We start from the raw sequence: 11,074 nt of genomic DNA, 5'->3' as shown, positions 1-11,074 counted from the left end.
ATTCTTTCCAAAACCATAATTGTCAAATAAATGTCATAATATCTAATATGTCTGCCAATTTGTCTGCCTTTGTATTGATCAGGCCATTAGAAAACAGTTATAACATATTAAAACAACTGATTATCTGAAAGCCACCAGTTTGGGGGACAGTCCACGGAATACTGATAAAATGGTTGGAATGCCACTTTGTCGACATCATAGGATCGTAGGATTCACACATACTGTATCCTTTGTGTGTCAACAATACACTGATGCTGCTTTCCGACTGTAACATGAGTGTTACAATAGTGTGCTGTATATGTCAAAAGCAGAGTTCTAAGGTCCCACAGCAAACACAACTACAGAGACAGGCAATGTATAATTGGATCATTGTGTGTAATTGGATCATGACGGTAGGCCGTCATTGAAATAAGAATTTGTTCTTAACTGACTTGTCTAATTAAATGAAGGTTAAATAATTATATATTTTTAATTATCAAAGGTTTTTCATTATAACTGTGACAATAGCTTAAAAATCATTCTTTTTTTTCTTTTTTTTAAGTACTACAGTCTAAAACACGCGTTCGAGTAAAATAGGGAAAAACGTATTCACCAAGGGCTTTAAATAAGGGTCAGCAACTGAGAGCCTGAGAGGATCTGCAGAGAAGATTGGGAGAAACTCCTTAAATACAGGTGTGCCAAGCTTGTAGCATCACACCCAAGAAGACTCGAGGCTGTAATTGCTGCCAAAGGTGCTTCAACAAAGTACTGAATTTACTTTTAATAGTTCAGCAAATATGTCTAAAAACCTGTTTTTGCTTTGACATTATGGGTTATTGTGTGTAGATTGATGAAACGATTTAATCAATTTTAAAATAAGGCTGTAACCTAAAAAATTGTGCAAAAAGTCAAGGGGTCTGAATACTTTCCAAAGGCACTGTGTGTGTGTGTGTGTGTGTGTGTGTGTGTGTGTGTGTGTGTGTGTGTGTGTGTGTGTGTGTGTGTGTGTGTGTGTGTGTGTGTGTGTGTGTGTGTGTGTGTGTGTGTGTGTGTGTGTGTGTGTGAGACCTGTTCTGGGTTCACCAGCAGGGCACATGCCAGAGTAAACCCACTTGCTTATCACCACGGCAATAGATGAAAAGGGGTTTCAAGTAACTTCCAATAATAGTGTGTGTGATAAATCATTGGAATTGGACATTTAGATAAAGTTGAAATAACTTTATTGTCTGGTAAATCAATACTCTATAGTTTGGTGATCACTCTCTCTTTCTCCCTCCCTCACTTCTCCTATCCTTTACCCTTCCCTCACTCTTTTCCTATCTCTCTCTCACTCTCTATGATCACCCTCCCCTTGTGGTTGAGTTAATGTTTAATACTTTCTCTGTGATATAAACAGTAAATGACAGTCTTGTTAGACACATTTCCTGCTACGCTGTCAGCCTGGAGCACACCTTTCCCACTACCTTACCAGTAGCTAACCTGAGGCTTACCTGTATTTGACCTGTGGCTCAGCCAGGAGTGCAGATGTACCTTTCTGTTCACTGCTTTCTGGGTTACTTTTTGGATCTCTGAACGTTGAGCTATCTGGTGCTCAGGTGTATACCTGACCAAACTATTTTTCGTGTTACCTGTAGGTTAGTAGTAAGTTAACGCTAGGTTACCTGTGGTCCAGGTGTGTTTCTGTCTCTGGGTTACCTGTCTGTTGGAGAGCCATGGTTGGGTGTAGCTGGCTGTGGAGCCATAGGAACTACCTCATTATCTTCCTCACCCCACTTCTCCTCCTGCCTCTGCCTCTGCTCATCCCCACACCAGTAAGTGTGTGTGTGTGTGTGTGTGTGTGTGTGTGTGTGTGTGTGTGTGTGTGTGTGTGTGTGTGTGTGTGTGTGTGTGTGTGTGTGTGTGTGTGTGTGTGTGTGTGTGTGTGTGTTGGTAGCATTTACATCCTTATTGAAAAGTATTTTCAAATCAAATGTTATTTGTCACATGCTTCGTAATCAACAGGTGTGGACTAACAGTGAAATGCTTACTTACGGGCCCTTCCTGACAATGCAGAGAGAAAAAAGAAAAACAATAGAAAATACAATGAGTAACGATAATTTGGCCATATACACAGGCTACCACTACTGAGTTGATGTGCAGGGGTACGAGGTAATTGAGGTAGATATGTACATATAGGTAGGGGACTAGGCAAGTGAAACAGTAGTCACTAGAAAAGTGACTAGGCAACAGGATCGACAATAAGCGGTAGCAGTAGGGTATGTAATGAGTCAAAAGAGTGCAAAAGGGGGTCAATGCAGATAGTCCAGGAAGCTATTTGGTTAACTATTTATCAGTCTTATGGTTTGTGGGTAGAAGCTGTTCAGGGTCCTGTTGGTTCCAGACTTGGTGCATCGGTACCGCTTGCCATGGGGTAGCAGAGAGAGCAGTATGACTTGGTGGCTCGAGTCTTTGACAATTTTTAGGCATTCCTCTGACACCGCCTGGTATAGAGTTCCTGGATGGTAGGGGCCCTTCCCCTATGTAGCGGCTTGTGGTCAGAAGCCAAAGAGTTGCTGTACCAAGCGGTGATGCGGCCAGTTAAGATGCTCTCAATGGTGCATTTGTGTGTCGACCATGTTAAATCCTTAGTGATGTGAACACAGAGGAGCTTGCCTGGTTAGAGGGATATTGATTGGTATCCATGATGATGAGGAAGAGGTTCTAAATCAGAATGAGCCAGCAGTTCTGAGGAGGGAACATGTTGATGTCATCAAAACACTGTGAGGAGCGAGGCTCCAAAATACCAAGGTTATTTATTAGATAACAGCAGATACTAGTAGATATATATTAAATATAAAAATATATATCTAGGGTCTACCAAACATTCCTCACCATGCTAGTTTGCCTGGAAGAGAATCAAATATATAAAAAAGAATAATGTGATCGCAGGGTCATGCTCAGTATGCACAAGATTGAAAAACATGTTGAAAGGTTTTGAAACAGAACAAGTAAATCAATTTAGTGTTATTATTGGTCAGGTTCAGGACATTTAGTAACATATCTCATCTGTTTCAAACTGTTTTCTCTTACTTCATGCCTACTGAACACAAAGCATGTCCTATTGGGCGGTTACATGTGGATAGATAGGGGGATAATAAGGCAATAGGATGGGATAAGCTTTATTGTTCATGGAAATTGTCAGTACTGCTGTATAAAAAATTATAAACCACGTAGTTTGGTCCTGGATGCTCATTGGCTGAAAGCGATAGTTATATCAGACAATATACCATGGGTATGATGCAACATTACTTTATTGTTCTAATTATGTCAGTAGCCAGTTTATAATAACAGTAAGGCACCTCGGGGGGTTGTGGTATATGGTCAATATACAGCGGATAATCCATGCATAAAAACAGCCCTTAGCCATGGTATATTGCCATATACCACACCTCCTCAGGCCTTATTGCTTAAATATACACTCTTCCAGACCTGGATTCAAATGCATGTGTATTTGATTATTTGTATTTTAAATACGTATTTTCTCTGTGTTTGAGTATTTTCAAATAATGTGTCCAGAATCATCTCAGGGATTCTTTAATACAGAACAATCTCAACTTGTTTTTCACAAATATATATTAACTACATTTCAAACATATTTTTTGGAAAGACCAAAGTATCAGCTATCACACCATGTAAAAAGGAACAACCCTCTAATTCATGAAATGTAACTAACTGTATTAATGTCAAATCTGTCCGACACCATAAAAGGCATATCATTTTACATGTACTGTTCAACAAGTGTTTGGTTGGTTGGATAAACATTAGATTATTCAAGTATTTCATACAAATCTAGAAACTTATTTTAGTTTTATGTTGTAGTGTTATATAATGCACCAGGGAAAATAACTTTTGATTATCTTGGGATTTTCAGAAGAAGACTCAGAAGAAAATTTTGCCTCATTTTGTTCAACTGTTACCATTTACCTGCAACAAAGACAGCTCAGATGTGTGAGTGCATTTTGAATTTTAAGATTCAGAACATAAAACAATATTTATAAAGCAAACATTATGCATTGGATCTAGCACAGCCAACACATTCCCCCTTTTTTTTTTTTTGCCTAAAATTACATACCCAAATCTAACTGCCTGTTGCTCAGGACCTGAAGCAAGGATATGCATATTCTTGATACCATTTGAAAGGAAACACTTTGAAGTTTGTGGAAATGTAAAATTAATGTTGGAGAATATAACACATTAGATATGGTAAAATATCATGTTGTTGTACCATCATCTTTGAAATGCAAGAGAAAGGCCATAATGTATTATTCCAGCACAGGCACAATTTAGATTTTGGCCACTAGATGGCAGCAGTGTATGTGCAACGTTTTAGACTGATCCAATGAACCATTGCATTTATGTTCAAAATGTATCAAGACTGCCCAAATGTGCCTAACTGGTTTATTAATACATTTTCAATTTCATAACTGTGCACTCTCCTCAAACAATAGCATGGTATTCTTCCACTGTAATAGCTACTCTAAATTGGACAGGGCAGATAGATTAACAAGAATTTAAGCTTTCTGCCAATATCAGATATGTCTATGTCCTGGGAAATGTTCTTGTTACTTACAACCTCATGCTAATCACATTAACCTACGTCAGCTCAACCGTCCCATGGGGGACCCACCAATCCTGTAGAGGTTGCATTTGTTGCAGAACAGTGATTAAAATATTATTTTCTGAATATTGATCCCCCCAAAAAGATCTTAGTGAGGTTGGCCATCAGTGACAGAGTTGACAACAAATACTCAAAACAGACATATTTTTGCCTCTAAAAATAAAAGTTCAATACAAACATTTGTAAAATACTTATATAAAATGATTAATTAGAAAATCCCCAATAAAAATATAACCATTACATTTTTAATCTTAATTCAAGTGGTACACAAAGTAGCAATTTCGTTTTTTTATGTTTATTTTACTTTTATTTAACTAGGCAAGTCAGTTAAGAACACATTTTTATTTACAATGACGGCCTACCAAAATGCAAAAGGCCTTTTGGGATTAAAAAATATATATAGAACAAAACACACATCACGACAAGAGAGACAACACCACATAAAGAGAGGCCTAAGACAACAACATGGCATGGTAGCAACACAACATGGCAGCAGCACAACATGGTAGCATCACAAAACATGATACAAACATTATTGGGCACAGACAACAGCACAAAATGCAATAAGGTATAGACAACAATACATCACGCAAAGCAGCCACAACTGTCACTAAGAGTGTCCATGATTGAGTCTTTGAACGAAGAGATTGAGATAAAACTTTCCAGTTTGAGGGTTGTTTGCAGCTCATTCCAGTCGCTAGCTGAAGCGAACTGAAAAGGGGAGTGGCCCAGGGATGTGTTTGCTTTGGGGACCTTTAACAGAATTTGACTTGCAGAACGGGTGTTGTATGTGGAGGATGAGGGCTGCAGTTGGTATCTCAGATAGGGGGGAGTGAGGCCTTAGAGGGTTTTATAAATAAGCATCAACCAGTGGGTCTTGCGACGGGTATACATAGATGACAGGTTTACAGAGGGGTATAGAGTGCAGTGATGTGTCCTATAAAGAACTTTGATGGCAAATCTGATGGCCGAATGGTAAAGAACATCTAGCCGCTCGAGAGCACCCTTACATGCCGATCTATAAATTACGTCTAGCATGGGTAGGATGGTCATCTGAATCAGGGTTAGTTAGGCAGCTGGGGTGAAAGAGGAGTGATTATGATAGAGGAAACTAAGTATACATTTGTGTGCTGAGAGAAGGACAGTGTACCGTCTAGCCATACTCCCAAGTATTTCTATGAGGTGACTACCTCAAGCTCTAAACCCTCAGAGGTAGTAATCACACTTGTGGGGAGAGGGGCATTCTTCTTACCAAACCACATTGCCTTTGTTTTGTAAGTGTTCTGAACAAGGTCAACGGCAGAGAAAGCTAGTTAGACACTAAGAATGCTTTGTTGTAGAGCATTTAACACAAAATCCGGGGAGGGGCCAGCTGAGTATAAGACTATCATCTGCATATATATGGATGAGAGAGCTTCCTACTGCCTGAGATGTGTTGTTGATGTAAATTGAGAAGAGTGTGGGGCCTAGGATCAAGCCTTGGGGTACTCCCTTCGTGACAGGTAGTGGTTGAGACAGCAGATGTTCAGACTTTATACTAGCACTCTTTGAGAGAGGTACAATAGTTCGTCCTTTAAAAGTTGCAGCGTACTGCGACACAGCTTGCATCGTGCCGCAGAATTCTATGGCACGTTATTTAAGTGCCAACCACTGGTACCATTAATGCTAGTCAGTGCTACTTTGACCACCAGAGGGCATCTTTGAGTAGCATTTGATAGCCTTCATTAGTGGCTGTACTAGAGAATTTAAAACCTTTTTTGTAAAAACATAGTATATGGGACTGATTTTTAAGAAATGTTGCTTAATTTCTCTAGGCTAGGTGGGACGGTAGCGTCCCACCTGACCAACATCCAGTGAAAGTAAAGGGCGCCAAATTCAAACTACAGAATTGTAAATATTTAACATTCTTGAAAATACACATGCAATATGTCAAAATAAAGCTAAACCTTTTGTTAATCCAGCCTCGTTGTCAGATTTCAAAAAGGCTTTACGGCAAAAGCAAACCATGCGATTATCTGAGGACAGCACCCCACCATACAAATGCATAACAATCATTTTCAACCAGGCAGGTGGCGACACAAAAGTCAGAAATAACGATATAATTAATGTCTTACCTTTGAAGATCTTCTTCTGTTGGTACTCCAATATGTCCCAGAAACATCACAAATGGTCCTTTTTTTATATCCCCAAAATGTACATTTATTTGGCGCATTTGATTCAGAAAAACACCGGTTCCAACTCGCCCAACATGACTACAAATGATCTAATAAGTTACCTGTAAACTTTGTCCAAACATTTCAAACAACTTTCCTAATCCATCCTTAGGTATCCTAAAACGTAAATAATCGATACATTTAAGACGGAATATACTGTGTTCAATAGCGGATAAAATCAAAGTGGAGCAAGCTACAGGTCGCGCGAGGTGACTCTCATTCTGAATAGCCGTATTTCTTCATTTCTCAAAGGAAAAACATCAACCAATTTCTAAGACTGTTGACATCTAGTGGAAGCCATAGGAACTGCAACCAGGTACCTCATAAATCTAGTTTACCATAGAAACCAATTGAAAAGACAGTGAACTCAAAAAAATAATTCCTGGATGGTTTGTTTCGCCTGGCAAATAAGTTCTGTTATACTCACAGACATAATTTTAACAGTTTTAGAAACTGTTTTCTATCCAAATCTACCAATTATATGCATATCCTAGCTTCTGGGCCTGAGTAGCAGGCAGTTTACTTTGGGCACGCTTTTCATCCGGACGTCAAAATACCGCCCCCTATCCCAAAGAAGTGAATTCATTTGATTAATTTTATGGTGTTTTTATTCCAAGAAAAATTAAAAACCCTCTGGGTTTCTGTTAGGAAGGAATAGAAAATATGGGGCTGTACAACATGACAGTCTGGAGTAGGCTACAGTACTGGGCTATTTAGCTAAAGAATCCCGTGTCTTGCGGGCACGCAGGAGACCGGGGTTCAATTCCCTGATGGGGAGGAAGGAGGTGGCTGTCCTTCTAAATAAGAATTTGTTCTTAACTTCTTGCCGCCCAATTGCCGCTAAACAACCGCTGAATTGCAGAGCGCCAAATAAAAAATAAAAAATAATAATATTTATAATCATGAAATCACAACTGAAATATACCAAAACACAGCTTAGCTTGTTGTTAATCCACCTATCGTGTCAGATTTTGAAAATATGCTTTACAGCGAAAGCAATCCAGTTTGAGTTTATCAATCACTAGACAAAACAGTAAGAACAGCTAGCCTCAAATTAGCTTGGTCACGAAAGTCAGAAAAGCAATAAACTGAATCGCTTACCTTTGATAATCTTCGGATGTTTGCACTCACGAGACTCCCAGTTACATAATAAATGTTATTTTTGATCGATAAAGATTAGTTTTATAACCAAAAACCACCATTTGGTTTGCGCGTTATGTTCAGAAAACCATAGGCTCGTTCCAAAAAGTATCCGTAATGTTCGTAGAAACATGTCAAACGTTTTTTATAATCAATCCTCAGGTTGTTTTTAACATACATAATTTATAATATTTCAACCGGACGGTAACCTATTCAATACTACAGAGAAAGAAAATGTCGAGCTACATCTCTTGCGCGCAGGAACTAATCAAAGGACACCTGACGCATTTTGAAAAATCTCACTCATTTTTCAAAATAAAAGCTTGAAACTATGTCTAAAGCCTGGTCACAGCCTGAGGAAGCCATTGGAAAAGGAATCTGGTTGATACCCCTTTAAATGGAGGAGGGGCAGGCAACGGAACAGGGATTTTTCCAAATAAAAGGCACTTCCGGGTTGGATTTCCTCAGGTTTTCGCCTGCAAAATCAGTTCTGTTATACTCACAGACAATATTTTGACCGTTTTGGAAACTTTAGAGTGTTTTCTATCCCAATCTGTCAATTATATGCATATTCTAGCATCTGGACCTGAGAAATAGTCCGTTTACCTTGGGAACGTTATTTTTCCAAACATAAAAATTCTGCCCCCTAGCTGAAAGAGGTTAACTGACTTACCTAGTTAAATCAAGGTTACACTAAGAGCATAACATGTATACACCCTAATTTTATAATTGTAGTCTAACCAATATCCAAACGAAGATTCAGTGAAAGTAAAAAAAGTATTGATTTATCAAGACCAGTCCCCATGCTTGTCTCAGAGCAGCGCGAAATGGTGCTAAAATAGTTGTAGGCTATTCAAATCCTATTGCTTCTAACTTCATTATGCTCTTCAAATAAACAAGACCTACACCACTTTTAACAGCACATTACTCAACACTAGTGAGACTCATGTCGCCTACGGTAGGCCTACAGTATATAAAACAAATATGACGTGACTCTCCACCAATAATTACATATAGAGGATTGAAGGATTCTAAATTAAAACCAACAGCCGCCTCATGGGTCTCCCGGTGGCGGCCGGCACAGGTATCAAACCTACATCTGTAGCAATGCATTTTGCACTGTGGGAGCCCCCATCCACTCTGAAGTCCCATCCACAAAGTATCAAAATACAGAAAGGTGTTGGTAAAGGTATATTGTCATGCTATTAGCCCCGACTGGGCAATTATAATACTGTACATGGTGTCCAGGTCAGGATAACCAAAACATTTATTTATTAAAAACGATCAGAAAGAATGTTGGTACTTATTTATTTTGATCAAAAGCCATGAATGAGTGAGTCACTCAGCTTTATGTACATTAGGTGCCGGGCTTTATGACTGTGCCATCAACTTGATAATATATAACGATATTTTGGAGGTTATTTTGTTAAAAAAAAAGAAAAAGTGATCGATTGTAATCTGAATAAAGGCCCAAATAATATTTGTAAAGGCCATTTCTTTTTTTAGAGGGAGATAAACGCTGAGCCAATTGTGCGCAACCCTATGGGACTCCTAATCATGGTCGGATGTGATACATAATAATACTTTTTGTCGCATTATTTGTTTTGTCTTTTCTGGTGGATTAAAATGAAATTGCAACCAATCACGGCCGGTTGTGATACAGCCAACCTAACATTTGACGATACATTTGACAATATAATTCTCCCCCCACCCAACTTCTAGGCAAGTCTATTGTCCAGCTACCTGCTAATAGCCATAATGGCGCTGTACAATGTGACCGTATGTGTTTGAAAGAGTATTTTCCAGAAAGCAACAATTTGTTTACCTTCATTAGACAAATTTGTTCCTATATTTCTGTAATTCAGTGATATTTATTCCCATAGTAATTTGTTATGGATCCATAACTAAATAAGCATTGGCATTTTGAAAGAGTATTTTTATCATTATTTTATTAACGAAAGCATAAAGATGGCATTATTAGTTACATTGTTTTAGTTTGAACGTTCCGACTGGCATTAAGAACAGCGGGAACGTTTCCCTAGTCAGCGCCTTTATTAGTGCAATGCCCCTTAAAGTGCTGCTCTGTGCTATCCACTGTGGAGGTGCCCCCTTTCCTCATCCTCCCGTCCCAATGGGCTAGGTTCGTCTTCTGTGCGTGGGGCCCATCCCGTGCCCCTGCCCTTGTGCCTTGAACCTCGCACACTTTCAGTGGATACAGCTGGAGAACTGCAAGGCAATCCCATTGTGCGCCACTCGGGAGCCATGACCAATATCAAATTAAATCAAATTCATACACATGGTTAACAGATGTTAATGCAAGTGTAGCAAAATGCTTGTGCTTCTAGTTCTGACCATGCAATAATATCTAACAAGTAATCTAACAATTTCACAACAACTACCTTTTACACACAAGTGTAAAGGAATGAATAAGAATATGTACATATCAATATATGGATGAGCAATGGCCGAACGGCATAGGCAAAATGCAGTAGATGGTATAGAGAATAGTATACACATATGAGATGGGTAATGTAGGGTATGTAAACATTATATAAAGTGGCATTGTTTAAGTGACTAGTGATACATTTAATACATCCAATTTTTTATTATTAAAGTGGCTAGAGATTGAGTCAGTATGTTGGCAGCAGCCACTCAATGTTAGTGATGGCTGTTTAACAGTCTGATGGCCTTGAGATAGAAGTTGTTTTTCAGTCTCTCGGTCCCAGCTTTAATGCACCTGTACTGACCTCGCCTTCTGGATGATAGCGGATTGAACAGGCAGTGGCTCGGGTGGTTGTTGTCCTTGATCTTTTTGGCCTTCCTGTGACATCGGTGGTGTAGGTGTCCTGGAGGGCAGGTAGTTTGCCCCCGGTGATACGTTGTGTAGACCTCACTACCCTCTGGAGAGCCTTACGGTTGTGGGTGGAGCAGTTGCCATACCAGGCGGTGATACAGCCTGACAGGATGCTCTCGACTGTGCATCTGTAAAAGTGTTTTTGGTGACAAGCCAAATTTCTTCAGCCTCCTGAGGTTGAAGAGGCACGGTTGCGCCTTCTTCACCACGCTGTCTGTGTGGGTGGACCAT

The 11,074-nt window shown here is 39.3% G+C and overlaps 1 protein-coding gene across 3 annotated transcripts in view; it reads left to right on the top strand.

The window, feature by feature from the left end:
- The first annotated feature begins 1,412 nt into the window (after positions 1-1,412).
- Positions 1,413-11,074, top strand: part of slc13a2 (solute carrier family 13 member 2) — a 57,397-nt gene continuing 47,735 nt past the window's right edge. For all 3 annotated transcript variants that reach the window (XM_039006037.1, XM_039006036.1, XM_039006038.1), the window contains exon 1: positions 1,413-1,790. In XM_039006037.1, coding sequence (XP_038861965.1) covers positions 1,692-1,790 — 99 coding nt within the window. In that variant the 5' untranslated portion in view covers positions 1,413-1,691. The remainder of the gene's footprint in view (positions 1,791-11,074) is intronic.

This window comes from Salvelinus namaycush, chromosome 12, assembly GCF_016432855.1.
Source record: "Salvelinus namaycush isolate Seneca chromosome 12, SaNama_1.0, whole genome shotgun sequence".
Lineage (NCBI taxonomy): Eukaryota > Metazoa > Chordata > Actinopteri > Salmoniformes > Salmonidae > Salvelinus > Salvelinus namaycush.
This window is presented reverse-complemented; position numbering and strand designations above follow the sequence as displayed.